The sequence below is a fragment of the Protomyces lactucae-debilis genome (genome assembly GCF_002105105.1).
Source record: "Protomyces lactucae-debilis strain 12-1054 chromosome Unknown BCR37scaffold_33, whole genome shotgun sequence".
Lineage (NCBI taxonomy): Eukaryota > Fungi > Ascomycota > Taphrinomycetes > Taphrinales > Protomycetaceae > Protomyces > Protomyces lactucae-debilis.
Genome location: NW_024468025.1, coordinates 63,059 through 78,081, shown reverse-complemented (window position 1 = coordinate 78,081; position 15,023 = coordinate 63,059). Strand labels below are relative to the sequence as shown.

General features: G+C 50.7%; 7 protein-coding genes across 7 annotated transcripts; 4 read left to right on the top strand and 3 right to left on the bottom strand.

The window, feature by feature from the left end:
* Positions 1-901: 901 nt before the first annotated feature.
* BCR37DRAFT_390038 (uncharacterized protein) lies at positions 902-5,328 on the top strand (the record flags this gene model as incomplete). Its single annotated transcript, XM_040870795.1, has 2 exons — positions 902-3,005; positions 3,044-5,328. 2 exons carry the CDS (start codon positions 902-904, stop codon positions 5,326-5,328), a joined length of 4,389 nt encoding a protein of 1,462 aa, XP_040721881.1.
* A 249-nt stretch (positions 5,329-5,577) lies between these two features.
* BCR37DRAFT_352928 (Indoleamine 2,3-dioxygenase) lies at positions 5,578-6,969 on the top strand (the record flags this gene model as incomplete). Its single annotated transcript, XM_040868162.1, has 1 exon — positions 5,578-6,969. One exon carries the CDS (start codon positions 5,578-5,580, stop codon positions 6,967-6,969), a length of 1,392 nt encoding a protein of 463 aa, XP_040721880.1.
* Positions 6,970-7,002: 33 nt separating this feature from the next.
* On the bottom strand, positions 7,003-7,925 carry BCR37DRAFT_231340 (uncharacterized protein). The gene is made up of 2 exons (XM_040866510.1): positions 7,617-7,925; positions 7,003-7,577 (listed from the first exon to the last, which is right to left on the bottom strand). The coding sequence occupies exons 1-2, from the start codon at positions 7,832-7,834 to the stop codon at positions 7,037-7,039; spliced, it is 759 nt and encodes a 252-aa protein (XP_040721879.1). The 5' UTR covers positions 7,835-7,925; the 3' UTR covers positions 7,003-7,036.
* Position 7,926: 1 nt separating this feature from the next.
* Positions 7,927-9,920, bottom strand: BCR37DRAFT_230964 (UEV domain-containing protein). The gene is made up of 4 exons (XM_040866505.1): positions 9,598-9,920; positions 9,464-9,551; positions 8,305-9,422; positions 7,927-8,263 (listed from the first exon to the last, which is right to left on the bottom strand). The coding sequence occupies exons 1-4, from the start codon at positions 9,649-9,651 to the stop codon at positions 8,180-8,182; spliced, it is 1,344 nt and encodes a 447-aa protein (XP_040721878.1). The 5' UTR covers positions 9,652-9,920; the 3' UTR covers positions 7,927-8,179.
* On the top strand, positions 9,619-11,148 carry BCR37DRAFT_231113 (SGF29 tudor-like domain-containing protein). Its single transcript, XM_040866509.1, has one exon. It carries the CDS (start codon positions 9,970-9,972, stop codon positions 10,780-10,782), a length of 813 nt encoding a protein of 270 aa, XP_040721877.1. The 5' UTR covers positions 9,619-9,969; the 3' UTR covers positions 10,783-11,148.
* BCR37DRAFT_335186 (ribonuclease H-like domain-containing protein) lies at positions 10,820-11,815 on the bottom strand (the record flags this gene model as incomplete). The annotated part of the gene is made up of 1 exon (XM_040867171.1): positions 10,820-11,815. A coding segment is annotated over one exon (996 nt), but the record flags the coding sequence as incomplete, so codon positions are not given.
* A 719-nt stretch (positions 11,816-12,534) lies between these two features.
* On the top strand, positions 12,535-14,871 carry BCR37DRAFT_231793 (sterol-sensing domain of SREBP cleavage-activation-domain-containing protein). The gene is made up of 2 exons (XM_040866513.1): positions 12,535-14,321; positions 14,366-14,871. Exons 1-2 carry the CDS (start codon positions 12,815-12,817, stop codon positions 14,539-14,541), a joined length of 1,683 nt encoding a protein of 560 aa, XP_040721875.1. The 5' UTR covers positions 12,535-12,814; the 3' UTR covers positions 14,542-14,871.
* Positions 14,872-15,023: the final 152 nt, after the last annotated feature.

The following is a 15,023-nucleotide window of genomic DNA, read 5'->3' as shown; positions in this document are numbered from 1 at the left end:
CTAGCCAAGGCAAAAAAGAGCGGTCATCAATCAGGGGCTGCCACTGCGAAGTGTCGAAGACCATATCTTTAGGCCCAGTGTGTGCAGCGCATGGTTGGCGACACAGAAGGACCACCAGCGTGTCGCTTTTGGCCGGAATGAAACCTAAAAGGAAGACATTCTTCACGCCACAGTTGTAGCACTCGAGTACAGTGTCGCCAAGGGCGGAGTCCTTGTGCAAAACCACTTCCTTGTGGCGCGAGCGCACTAGATGCGTGACTATATGGGCTGCCGATGTGTTGCCACGCGAATTGCAGAACCATTTGCTACAGTGCAAGCATTTGACCACGGAGGCCGGCGCGTGAATACCGCAGTAAGAACACGCATGTTCTGGAAGGTCGTCACCAAATCCTTCTACGTTGTCGGGTGCGTCTGGCGAAATGTGCAGCTCGCCAAAAGCCTGTTCCACTGTTGAGCCATCTGCTATGCTTGATGCGTATTCCGTGTTTGCTTGTGATGCGTAGACTGTAGAGGCCATCGTCGTGACCGATTCATCGTCGCTCATGCAGTAGTGTCTTTATGCTGCCTCCTATGCAAGAAGAGCAGCTTTCGTGCTTGTCGGGTCGAGGTGTACAGTAGACGCCGTTCAAATTGTTTGCAGATGCTTTCTTGCCGCAAAGCGTAGACGCGCACCGCGGCTGGCCATGAACAACTGCAACGATTCAAAGGTTTGAATACACCGGCGTCTAGCTGCTACGGCGATTGAAGAGAACTGATCTGGGGCTGAGATATACTCTCCGCTGCCTTGAAGCACCAGCTCAAGCGGCGCTCCCCTCTTTAGGCTTTGCCTTGTGATGTTGAAAAAGCTTTCCAAGGTGCGTGACTTGGCGCTTATCTGTCTTGCTGGTGCGATTGATACAGCATGACTGAACGTAACGAGACACTCGAAGCCGAACTCGAATCTCTAGAAGCCATTTTTGGGAATGACTTCGAACGCATGCCACAAGCCAAGACTGCCTGGAACCAGTATTCCCCGCCCAGTATTTGCATTACGATACACTATGAACCGACAAGCGCCTCCGGTGATTCGCTCGCCTCAACAAACTCAGGCACATCGATAGTCCTGCATGTCGACTTCAGTCGGACCTATCCAAAGACTTGTCCGACAGCGCTTCATCTGAAAGATCCAAAAGGAATCAAGACGCGTGATGTTGCGCCACTCGAGCAAGAGCTGCGTGATCTCTCCAAGACATTGCAAGGAGCTGAGATGATCTTTGATCTTGTTCTGGCCATCCAGGACAAACTTCCAAAAATCGCAACCCTGGTGCCCTCGAGATCCCTCGACAAAGAGCGCGAGTCCCGGCTTGCACAGCAAATCATCGCGAGAGAACACCAAGCGCAGGCTGAAGCTCAACAAAGGCTAGAAGAGGAAGAGAAAAAGGCTGTTGCTATGCGCCAGAAAATTTCTTTGGCCAATAGTGGGCCAACCTCAAATGCTCAAACGACATTGAAGCTTGCACACCCAATCAAGCAACATATACTTAACCTCACAACGCGCGCCTCCTTGCATGGGGTTGCATTCGATGCCATCGAGCTGGGAGTGCCAATTGAGATCAATTCTCTTGTGGGTGTATACTTGACGCAGCTCACGAGCGGCGATAAGCTGATCATCAAAAAGCTTGGAGTGTTCTCGAACGGCTTAGACCGACAGACCCACAAGGCTGCTGTTTCTAAACTTGAGGCCTACATACGACAGTCCTTGCTTCAGCACATGCTCGCCGATGACAGAGCAGTTGCGAATATCGGCTATCATGTCGAGCATACAAGCGAATTGACCAGCGATGTATTCATCATCCAGCCTATGCTTGGTTCTTCTGCAGCGGACATACTCAAAATTGTTCATCCGACCTTGGAGCAGGCGCGTCGATGGCTCATTGATTTGCTTGATTGTATTGCCGTCATCCATCGACAAGGCCGTGTACACGGTCGCATCAAATCATCTAAAGTCTATTTCACTGAACAGAATAAGGAGCACAAAGCAACACTTGTGGATGTCGGTTACTTGGGTGACGGCGCGATCCAAGACGGACGTCTAGCTCAATTAATTCCCTCACATCGCGAATCAAGCCCCTTGAAAGGCAAGAATGAGGATTTGGCACGCCTCCTACTGGTTTTCTTCGAGCTTTGTACCGGAGAAAGCGACTATGCTAGCCACGCTAATCTTGAAGCATTTTTGAATGCACACCGCAGCGGTCTTGCTGATGGGGCTTTCGAATTTGTCCATGAAGCGCTCACTGGACGTTTTTCGCATCGTCTCACCAGTGCCGATCTTCTCAACACTCCGTTTATGCGAGGCTTGGGCTTGACTAAGGAGGAATCAACACTGAGCATCTCCAATCATCAGGCTACCATGACACAGCGAGCTCCTGTTCATCATTCGCGATACACGACTGATTTTGACGAATTGACTAAACTCGGGCAAGGCGGTTTTGGAGCGGTTTACAAGGCCCGCAACCGTCTGGACGGACGCCTGTATGCAATCAAAAAAATTGCCAACTTTCGCGAAAACAATCGACTTTTACGTGAAGTGTCTGGGCTCGCAAGACTCAATCACGCTCACATCGTGCGTTATTTCAGCGCCTGGATCGAGCAAGAAGCTGTTTTGCCTAAAGAAGAACCTCATGGCTTTTCGGCATCGGCGAGCTTTTCTGATTTATCTGCAGAGCCAGATGACTTCATGTCCTCCTCGGGCTTCATCCAGTTTGCGCCAGACGGTATATCTCGTGGCGCCCTGTCAGATATCTCCGAGCACACTGCTTCGCTTGCTTTGGAACATGAATCCACACCAGAGCCTGCCGCAGCCAGGACACTTTTCATACAAATGGAGCTTTGCCCGCATGCGACATTGCGAGACATCATCGATCGCGACGAGGTTGGCATTAAGTACTGGACATACTTCGGACAAATTACGCAAGCGATATCGTATCTACACTCGCAAGGCCTCATCCACAGGGACTTAAAGCCTGGTATGACCTATTTCTACTGCTGATTCAGCTAACTCTAGCCAATATATTCATCTCTTCTGAGGGCATGCTTAAGCTTGGTGATTTTGGCTTGGCAACAGAATCACAGATCATCGAAAATGCTGCCGGCATAGTTCAGGACGCGTCAGAGCAGACTACCGAGGTCGGTACTTTCTTGTACTGTGCACCAGAGGTCGCCAAACCGAATGCTAGTTACGATGGGAAGGTCGATATATACGCTATGGGTGTCATACTCGCAGAAATCGTTTGTCCTTGGACAACTTCCATGGAACGGGTGCAATTGCTGAGGAAATTGCGACGCGATCCATCGTGTCCAATTTTTGATGTTGAGGACAAGCCCTTGGAAGCACGGCTTATTTCAATGATGCTACAACATGATCCAAGAGAACGACCAACGGCTGCAGACCTCTCAGAAATGCTACCACCTCTTGTACAACGTGATCAAGTTGCAAATATTCTCAAGTTGGTCGACCAAGACCCAACTTGCAGATCACAAGTCATTGCTCAATTGTTTTCACGGCAGCCAGATCCTGTGGCTGATCATCTCTACGCTAATCGTGATAGAAGGACTGACTTTAATGCCCAACTCTGGGGCGCTTGGACCATCGCTCACTTGACTGCTTTGTTTCGCGCTCATGGTGCCATTCCGCGTCCAAGTCCAATCATGCTGCCTACACAAGCTATGTATGCTTCGAAGCCAAATGTAGCACGCTTCATCGATCCAGATGGCCGATTGGTGCAATTACCATTCGACTTGTCAATGCCATGGGCTCGAGAATTGGCGCGTAATTTCTATGGCTCGCTCAAGACATTCTCTATCGGCAATGTTGCAAGGGTTGATGCAGTCGGGGCTGCACCGCGGCCTTTGCTAGAGGCTGACTTTGATATTGGGATCTGTGACGACAATGGGACATTGGCCTTTGCCGAGGTTTTGCAGATGGCTCAAGAGATTGCCAGCATGGACTGCTTCAATGATTTCAAGAAGCGACTTGTCCTGGGCCACTCTACAATAACAAATACCCTGTTGGAGCTCGCAGACTTCTCGGGTGATCAAAGAAAGAGGCTTGCACCAGCCATTGTGCAACTGGCGAGGAAGGCTGTTCGTATGTCACACAGCAGCTTGCGCAGAGCCCTGAATTCCGAGGACTTGCCGGATACACTTGTGCAAGAATTGCTCAGGCTTGTTACGACCTGGCAAGTCAATGCAAACTTCGAAGCTGGTCTTGCAGAAGTGAGACAGTATTTGCAAGCGTCCATGACAATCGCCTGCCAGTCTGCCATTGTCGAGCTCGAGACTCTAGCGGGAAAGCTGCGTGACCTCGGATTCGTGATTGCGTTTGATGCATTTGGGGGCAATGGCACAGACTATTATTCAATCAATTTCAGACTCGACTATGGCAATTCTCCGCATCTCGAAACTTTGTGCCAGGGAGGATTCTATCATCTCTCTGCTGCCGAATTTGCTTTGCCCGGTGAGCAGCTCAAGATCAAGAGCTTAGTGGGTTTCAGTCTTGCTGTCGATAAAATTACGCGACTGACCGCTTCCACGGCCCGTTCACGAGCCATGCATTGCTTTGCGATGGTGGCCTTTCCACAATTGAACAAGATGCAGGCGCTTCTCGATCTGCTACGCGAGCTTTGGAAGCTCGGTGTACCCACTGATTATGCTCAGATGACTACACCCAGTACCGAAGAGGCCCACGAGCTGGCAAAGTCAAAGGGAGCCTCTTATCTCATCATGTTCCGAGAGCGCCGCCATCAAGTTCTGCCAACGGATGTGCTCAAAGTGCGAAGTGTTTTTGGTAAGGATCACTTTGAGGTAGCGCTATCTGACATTCCATTCTTCATGCTCGGACTGCATCAGACAAGTCGGGAGATTATCTCGCCTGGACAAGTAGAATCAAAGATATCGATCTCCGGAGACGCGAGGGAGCGACTAGACATACAATTCATTACTGACGACGAGCATCGCAAGATGAAGCTGCCTCAGCGGCAATTTATCGGTAGCAAAGCAACGGATGCCCTCGACGCCCTCACAAAGCGTCTGCAGGCAGGGGACGCAACAGTGATTGTGGTTGATTTTGACCAAGATCAACTTGTGGCCTTTCAAACGATGCGGGTCGGCCAGGATGCATCAAATCGAAGAGCGCTGGACAAATTCGATGCACAAGGCCGAGTTCATGCTCTTGGCGCCCTTGCAAAGCTGGAGACGGCAACAAGTGCAGGCGAGCAGTGTGTATTCATGTACAGTTTTAGGACAGGCCAGCTTGTCCTGCTTGCAGCAGAGAGATCAGGTCATTATTGACATGCAGCAGTTGTAGTTGCCTTCAATCCTTTGACGGTTTGACCATGACAAATTGTCCTCCGTCTGCGGGTTTGGCGGCGCCGTCATTTTGCAACCGCCAATGCCGAGCTTGCGACAATCGACACCTGCTACAACACTACTATATCACTGGCTTTTGTGCTCATCCGTCCTTCGTGATCTATGGCGAGGCCAACAGACGATCCAGGCATGCTATTTCGCAATACCCGATATACCCCGGCGAGACCGGAGATGGCACGCGCACTCAGACTCGAAGATTTCGGGTTGAATCAGCGCTCAGGATTCCTGCCTGACGAGCCACCAATCAGCCGATTGCCGCAAAAGCACTACAAACCATGGGAGACAATCATGGATTCATTCAATGCACTTTTGCTTGCTGGGCGCTTGCAGGATGTTGTGGACGACCTTCCAGTTCTTGGCACTGAGCAGCTTCGAAACGATACTGAGAGACGCCGCGCCTTTTTGATTCTTTCCTTCTTGGCACACGGATACGTTTGGGGAGAACCGATTGTCCCCGCTATATTGCCTGCTTCTATTGCCGTGCCGTTCGACCAAGTGGCACGAGAGCTCGAAGTCCGGCCCGTGTGCACTCACGCCTCTTTGTGTTTATGGAACTGGCGACCAATTTTCGCGTGCGAAACCCCCAGTCTTGAGAATCTGGCTACCCTTCACACATTTACCGGTAGTACTGATGAGTCTTGGTTCTATCTAGTCAGTACCGCAATGGAAGTGAGAGGCGCGCCGACCCTGCAGCTGACGCTCGATGCTATCGCTGCTGTAGCGGCGAGTAGCGTGAGCACTTTGACAATCAAGCTCCGTGCACTTGCTATTCACTTGGATTATATGGCGGTGGCGTTGGGGCGTATGCACGAGAAGTGCGATCCACACATCTTCTACAACAAGATACGGCCGTTTCTTGCCGGCTGGAAGAATATGTCTGACGCTGGTCTCAGAAATGGCCTCATTTATGAAGGTTGTGAGAACACACCTGAAGGAAGCTTCCGCGCATACTCTGGTGGCAGCAATGCTCAAAGCGCCTTGATTCACATGCTCGACATTGGTCTCGGTGTGGTCCATCAACAAACTGGTCAGACAGCTCTTGATGCAAGCGACTCCAATGGGCCCAATGCGTTTATGCAAGATATGCGGAACTATATGCCGGCAAATCATCGCAGATTTCTTGAAGCTTTGCAGGAGAAGGCAAATGTTAGGCAATTCTGCTTGAAGCACTCAGGCGATTACGAGCTATCTGAAGCATACGACGCTTGTCTAGCTATGCTGAAGGTCTTCCGTGACAAGCATCTTTCCATCGTGTCTCGTTACATCGTCGTTCCAGCTGCGAGTGCCACGAAGCGCGAGTCTGCGAATTATAAAGGGCTCGCAAAAGTGGTCGCCCCGACAAAAGAAGCCCTCAAAGGCACAGGCGGTACGAACCTCATGGCCTTTCTGAAACAGTCTCGTGATGAGACAGGGAAGATTGTTGTATCGAGCTGGGCAAAGCATTTGATGAAGAATTGCTACGGTCAAGTCGGCCTGCAGCAGATGGACCGCTTGACGCAAGTCGGTCTGGCAGGCAATTGGGGAAGCGAGTGGGACGACATAGATGGAGGATTCTGTTCATGAGGAGACGTCAAATACCGTCCCTCTATTATAAGCGCTGGCAGTTCGTAGTTTTTCATCACATATCGTCTCAGACCTCAATGACCACGCCCGCATGCTTGTCGTACCAACCGGTCAAATCAATTTGTATGCCTTGCTTGAGCACCTCAGGCACCACATTACTACCGCTATCGAGCGATACATCCTGCAGCGCCGCGCTCCGATCGAACTCTTTCGACAGCTTACGATGCGTCGATGAGTGGCGATTTGCGCTGTGAGCTGTCTCCTGTTTAAGTCTTTCCATGTTTTCAACTAGAGCCAGCTTCTCGTCCTGGAGCTGCATCAGGTGACTTCGCATCTCGGTCAGTTGTTGCAGAATGCTTCTGTTTTCACTTTGTAGAGTGGCATTCTTAGTCTGAAGCTCAGTCACTTTTGCTTCAGCCTTTGCAGCTGCTTGCAAGGCTATGTCCGCGTTTGCTTTCAGCTCTGACAGAGCCTCTTCGCTATGCGTGACAGGTTGCACATTTTCTTTTGAGGTTGCCTGCAGAGTCGCCAACTCTGCCTTGAGTAAATTGATTGCCGCTTCATGCGAAGCCTTCAACTCGGTCAATTCTTTGGATGATGCCGCTGTGCTTTCTTTTAGCGATGATCGGGCAGCTTCTAGCTCCTGCTTGCTCACCAAAAGAGCCTCCTGACCGTCGGAGGTCTCGTCCGCCTTCTCCTTTGTAGCGTCTGCAACAGCCAGACTATCCGCTGGAACCTCTGCGCTGTCCTCGGTTGCCTTGGAATCGACAGCAGAACTCTCTTCTTGCACGCTCTGCTTCTTCTTCGCCTTCAACTCAGCTGCGCGCTTCTTGGCAGCAGCAAGCTTAGCTTCCTTGTCAGCCATTCCTCAGCTTTCACGCTCTTGCGCTGATGTCTAGTATGCTAAACAGGAGTAAGATGATGCGCAAGGACGTATACGCAGATACCACGTCGACCGATGAGCGTAACGAGCGTTACGTTCTTTTCAGATGGGTCACTCGGCCAATGCAGGGCAGGGCGGGTACATAGCTGGTCGCGTCAAAGTAAATAGATGTAGGTCTACACGCCTCTAGCTTGACACTCGCTTGATGACCGAGCCAGCTTACCAAGCAGCTGCTCCGCCACGGTCGCGGGCAGCGAAATCGATACGCGACGGAACTAACAGGATACGACTGTTCATGGCCCATGGCGCGCATGCTGGTGAACTGGCTCATACATCAATTTCGAGTAAATCGGTAATCTTCAGGATCAGGGCTCGTCTCATAAACTGTTCTCTTGCAAGCGTACGACTATGCTGGATATTAGCGCCAATCATGCCACCAGACAGAACCTTACTTTCAAAAACATGTCCAGATCGAGCCGTTCATTTTCTAGCGCTCTTCCAAGGGCATAGATTGTATCGTCAATTGCTGCCTCTTCAGACGTCAATTCATACAACTGATTGTAGACGCGATTTTGTGCGATCAGACACTCGTCGATATCCAATTGCGGGTTAAGCATCATTTCATTGATGACACCTTTGGCTTTACCGAGCCGGTCAGATAGAACAGATTCGTTCTTTGCGCAAGATGCAATTGTCCGCTCATATGTTGCTTGCGACTGAATCAGATTTGACTCATACTCTTTAAGTCCCTCGACTGCTTTGGCTATCCGCGTGGTCTGCGTACGGTATCCCTGGGCATGCTTCCGCTCTAGGTCGAGGAGAAGGCAGTCCAGCTGCATTCGAACGGAATTCGAAGATGAAGCCTGCGAGCCAGCTGTATTGGGCTTTTGCATCCCAGTGGATGTATCAGAAAGAAAAGGCACGGGTTTACGATTGACCACCTTACGATCAATCGTTGTTCTGATCATGCCTTCACTACCGTAGAGCCTCTGATGCTCTAAGGGATGTCTGATCGTTGCCACGTTGCTTTGCACCGACGAACCAGGTCTATTCAACGCTACAATAGGAGTATCCAGGCGTGCAGGGGGTTTTGGTGGCGCCGGGGGGAGTACACTGTGTTTTGGTCTTGTGAGTTGTCCTAGCGGATCTCCTCCCTCTTCGATATTTGGGTCAGGCTCAGCCAGTGTAGATTGCTTCCGTGGCCTCGGTGGAGCTTGCTGTATTGATGATTTCGTCTGCGACGCCGCATAGGTGCTATTAAGTTGATGCAGGGGAGGCTCCTTGTCGAAGGCTTGCTGCAGATGCAGGAGTGCATCGCGCAAGTTGTGCTTTTGCTTGTTGGCCGACCAGTATGCAAGGTAAGGATGGTAGCATATTCGATTGATGTCAACATAGTTGCTCGGGTTGACCACCATCCCTGGACCAGGATTGATGAGGGCAATGGGTCCTGCTTGTGGATACGCATGTGGCAGCCACAATTGTATCGGCGTGCTCAGTAGAGACCCTCTGCCCTGAGTTGGAATCGCTCCGTTAAGTACAAGAAGAAGACGTGTTTCGCCATCTGCGAATGCTTTTGTCAGCAAGTGAGCTTGATTTGATTCCTCAACTGACTGTAGATATCAGTCCGCGGCCGCAGACTTGGGAAATGATGTAGAGCTTCAGCGACATCTTCATAGATTCTCTGCGGTTCATTGTACTCCTATTGTTGAGAAACCATTGTCTTCGTAATGCGTGCGTAGACTTACCGGCTGGAGCACCTTTCGAAGCCACGCTAGGACTTGGTCTGGCACTCGCGCCATGGGGAAAAGCAATTTATGGCACCGGTTAAGGGGAAAGTGGCAAGAGCAGGGTTATAGCAGCAGCTAGTTCATTACAGTGGCTCTCAGGTGATGAAGCTTCCACTCAGCAAAAGATTGATGACTGCACTCCGTCAAGAGCTGCGCGTCCGTGTGGTCGTTGACTCGTTGCTCGTCGCCGCACGAAATTCTTGGCGCACGCATGATATCCATGAATGCGACTTTGTCACTCTCAGTACTGCAACAGCGTGCCACAAGTGCGCGACGGAGCAGGCCTTCAGTCACAACCAGTTCTCCGGCCTTCGCTATTGACCAAGAGTCATGAGCCGCTACGACGGAGTACAAGGCGGTGAAGAGAGCGCGCTCTGGTCAGGCGCCGTCACAGATCTCAGAACCCTCAAGGACGTCCATGGCACGGGCGAAAACATGGCCAAGCAAATCCAGCGTCTGAAGAAGAATCTTGCTTCCTTGGAAGAAGAGGAAAAGGTTGTGGATACCGTCAGTCGGCTCGAGCGCAATAGCAAGGACTACATCGAAGCGCTTGAGACCGAAACACGGTTGCTTGACCAGGTGCGCGAAAACTTAGGCGTCCTCATTGCCTTACGCCGAGCCACTGAATCTGGCCTCGGTGGTGGTGATGATACGCGGAGGAAGAAGAGGAAACATATTGAAACAGACACCGCTAGTGATGTCGGCAGTCGTTCAAAAAAAGCGCGCAATCCTCAAGAGCAGCTTGGGCCCGGGAGTGCTGTGGCGTTCAGGCAGCCGCGTACAAAGCTATCTGAAGGAGACTGGATCCAGTGCAATATTATCAAAATTACTGGAGAGGGACCAAAGGCCAGGGTTGAGATCCAAGATCCAGAGCCGGATGAAAATGGCCTGCCAGGGCAAACATACAAAACCACGTTGCAGCATTTGATTCCAATTGCAACCGAGAGCGCCGGGCTACCGCCGTACTCTCGAGGCGCACATGTTTTGGCGCGGTATCCAGAGACAACCACCTTCTACAAAGCAGAGGTCAGTCGAACGCGTGGCGATTTTTGCCTGCTCAAATTTGAAGGAGAGGAAGAGGCAGGCAAAGAGACCGAAGTGGAAAGGCGTCTCGTCCTTGAACTGGCGAAGCATCTCACCTGAGCTTTCCTTGGAAGGGCTCTATCTTTCTGGCATTGCCGTTGACTAGGCGCCAACGGACGAGATCAAGGGCTGCCAAGGCGTCTTCGGTCGGGTCGTGGCCTGTAGCGCTGTCGTTGACCTGTATCTGCCTAGCCAGGTACCTGCTGCTCAGATCCTTCAGCTTGAGTCGATATGGTCTACCTCTCGGGTGTGGAAAGAGAATAGCCGAGTCGATAACCCGGTGGTGCACCAATCTCAAAGCCGTTAGATCATTGTCCAGGCCATGACCGATCAAGATGGTATCTCGATGCATGCCAATATGAATGAGTTGCTGATGCATCTCTTCGAAACTGATGGCGCCGTCCAAATTGTGCTGCATGACGCCAGAATAGGTGGTGTTGAGATCTAGTACAGGAAATGCAGGCTTGACGAAGCGGTCAAGCAAAATATCGCCTTGACTCGAGATAACACTGACCCGAGCCAGCTCCATCGATGCAGTGGTATAAACCATTTCACAATCGAGCGCAGCGACGTCTAGGCTCTCTTTCCTACGCATGGGGAGTTGCCGGTATGGCTGATACGCTGCCAGGCGTGGTTCATGTGTAATCTTGAACACATGAGTGTGACCAACAACGCAGCCCGTCCCAGTCTGCTCGCAGCATGGCCAAGTCGTAATCCTTGTTCCATCAACCTTCTTGTACACGGGACGTGCAGGATGGTAGGTGCATGATTGCCATTTGTCCTTTGACACAATGAATCGCTCAGCGCATCGATCACAAACTCTGTCGTGGCCAAGCTCGTCTCCTTTCCCGTCACTTGTTGGAATTTCTAAACAATATCCCCAGTTTCGAAGCTCCCCGATAGAATGTACGAGATTTTCCCACGTGAGATCCTTGGGAGCTATTATCTGCCACTCTGGAAATATGCCTGTGTCTGTCTCATTTTCAGCCAATGGTCTCTTGCGAAGGCTGAGGAGTCCATTCGTGGCGGCCGCTCTGTATGTCAGCGGCGTACAAGTCGTCTTGAAGTAGTTCTCCTGCTCGGTAGCGTGATCGGGTGGATTTGGCAGATTTCCGTATATTCTTGAGAACTCTTTTCGGAAAAGATCATGAAACTTGAGCCGCTGTTCGTGAGGTATCTTGCACAGTGGGTCAAATCTAAGTTGCTCATCGGATTTCGGAGTCGAGCCAACGTATTTGGGATTGGCGGGGTTTCTGACGATTGATGAGACAATTTGTCGTTCTTGTACTTCCGAGGATGAAAGCTCTACTGTTTGGCATTGTTGGTCCCCCACGAGGCGTGTTTCCTGCACTGACGCATCGTGTAGCTTCCGACGTTTCTCATGGTGGAGGCTTGTGTCGGAGGTCCGACGTCCCACCTGCGCAACGGTACTTCCGCTCAAGGTACTTTTCCGCTTTGCTGTGATGGCATGTTGAAAGAAACAAGCTTGTTCCACATCACACTTCGCAAAGGGGCATGTAACGTGCCTTAGTAGGCCTCGGTGTCGGAACATTGAAACTTTTGGCTTCTGAACCCAAAGTGCCTTTATGACTCTTTAGGCAGATATCGTTCAATGGAACTTTGAGCCAATGATGTGTAAGTCACGTTGAAATTGTTACCGCCTAGGCTCCAATTTCAGAGCTAAGCACTATGGCCCTGTGGGCCAGTAGTTTGGGAATATATTCCGTGCAACGGTGATCTCAAAACTAGCAACTTTCGTAAAGGTATTGACTACTTGCGAGATAAGTTATGCGCGAGACATCCTGAACAGCCCGTGAGCACGAGTGACTGGAGCGGAATAGACGTGGACGTTGATCAGGGATAGGCATAGGCATAGGCCATAGCTACGTTGCGTGGTGCAACGCCACTGGCGTGCGAATTTGTTGCAGGGCTGCGGCGACAACTAAACTTCACAGCGTGGATTCCGTGGAACCACTCTCGAAGAAGACACTCAAATTTCTGAAAGCTTTCTTGCTCATTTGGATGCTGGTTAACCCTGTTCGCTAGCGCCTTCCTCGCCTCAGCTACCGCAAATCTGCGGTTTGACCATGAAATGGAATATGATTCCAGCTTTTATCGCTTTGGTCTGCACATTTCTAGATATGCAAAGCGATCGATCTTGATCACTGGTGGCTTGGGTTTCGCAGTCGTCTATCCAGCACTGCACAATGCATTGGATTATGGCTTTCCGTCCGCAACTGGATGGTACATGCGTGACTCTGTCAAAATGGCAACCGATCATACCAACATTGCACTCTTGCAGCTTGCACCGTGCTTCTCATCTGCCCCAGCAGCATTGCTAGTGCAAGCAGAACAATTGCACATCGAATTATTGAATTTGCTCGGCGATTTTTGTTACAGAACTGGTCCCTTGTGCCTCACGCATACGCTGTTTGACGCTCCGCAGCAAGACTGGCTGGCGATCCTGACGTTGCGACGAACTCGAAAGAAGATTCCAGGTACATATCCAGTCGCAACACGCAGCCTCGTTGACCGTGTCATCATTGGCAGGGGTGTGCAAGCGCGTTGCCTAACGCTGTCATATTTTATCAAGGCCCAATCGGAAGCGATGGACCAACTCGTTGCGGAGCGCGCACAGCAGATTTGTGCAAGGCATGCAGATTGCGAATCGATACTCAAGATGGACTTACTGAAGTTGGAGAAAGTTGCCATCTCATGGACAGAACAAATGATTTTGCTTGCAGGATACTCGGCTGTCCTTGCGTATCTCTTCATCTCCTTCAGGCGTCTACGACTGGTTCGTTCTCGGATAGGTCTCGCGGTCACGAGCTTCGTCTCTATAACGTTTGCTGTCCTTGGTGCATTCGATTTAGTCTATCTGTTTGATGAATCGAGCAGTCTGTCGCCCTTAGCAGTATTACCATTCATGGTGATGGTGCTCGAAACGGAAAATATCTTCCGGGCGACAAACGCTGTCACGCGTATTCCTCGAACCCTATCTCCTGCGCAGCGCATGTCCGAGGCGATGCGTACTGTTGGGCCAACAGGGCTACATGCTCTTGGTGTCAATCTTTGCATCATCGGAATGTTTGGGTACGTTGCCAATTCTGCTTTGCGTCAATTCTGCGGTATCTTGGCTGTGGCTTTAGTCTTGTCCTACGCACTTCACTTGACTTTCTTCTGCGCAATCATGTCGATCGATGTTCGCCGTACAGAGCTCATGGATCTGCTCAACGAGCGACACCAGATTGCTCCGCGGTTCTTGGAGTCTTATTTTCCGGTCAGTACGCGGAGAGTCGGGTCATTCATTTTGACTGTTTTTCTCTTCATCTGCTGGTCTAGCTTGCCGGCTAGTAGCCCATTCGATCGCGGCAATGAGAATCTAATGAGACTCCCGGTCGACACGGTCCTGACGCTACTCGAAAAGCAACAAGTTGACTTGCGTATCTTGTCCTATTCTAATCGTTCGAGAACTCGCATATTCTCGGACACGTTGCTGAAGGAAATCGCTCAGGGTCATCCAAAACACACTTTGCTTCTTTTTGTCCTGGTCATGTTGAGTACCTATGCTCTTGTAACTGGCCTCATCTCTCGAAGCGGTGACGATGAAGTTGCACTAGACTTACATCACGCTCACATTCAGGCCAGCCATGCGCAAGTAGAAGAGCATGCAGAGATAGCGATGCTTCTTCAATTATCGGTGAGCCAGGTTTTGCTCATTTTGCTCGATGGCACACTTATTCTTCACGATTTGGCAGCAACTTCTCGTGTTCAATTAGGCCGGGCAGAGCTAGGCTCACAAATATGGAGACTATCTGATGATGGATTCATTCTTTTCACTATTGGTCGACGGACTAGGTGGCGTGCCTGGTCTTTGCCTGATGGCAAGGCTTTTGCTCTGCCGCATTTGGCTAAGGAGGATGCCTCGATCTTAGATGCGAGCCTTTCTGAGGGGCATTTTCGCGTTATTTGGTCAAACGGTGTTTTTCTTGACTACGAACGTTCCTGTATGCGAACTGAGAGCGCTTGTATCGAAAATATCACCCGAGCCTTGTTTGTTGGTCCAGCGTTGCTGCTTGAACTTCAAGGGTCTTTTTGGATATCGCATACTAGTGGAAAGCCATTTGACGTGGACAAGCCAATTTGCGATATCAAGCGTATTGATGACACTACTGCGGCTTTCATTATCCCCAGTCACGTACTTGTCTACGATGTTGCCAAGCAAGTCTTGATTCGCTCAATTTCAGTGCCAAACAAGGCAGAAGCAATTCGCATCGAGCGCTGCTCAAAAGGCTTTGCCG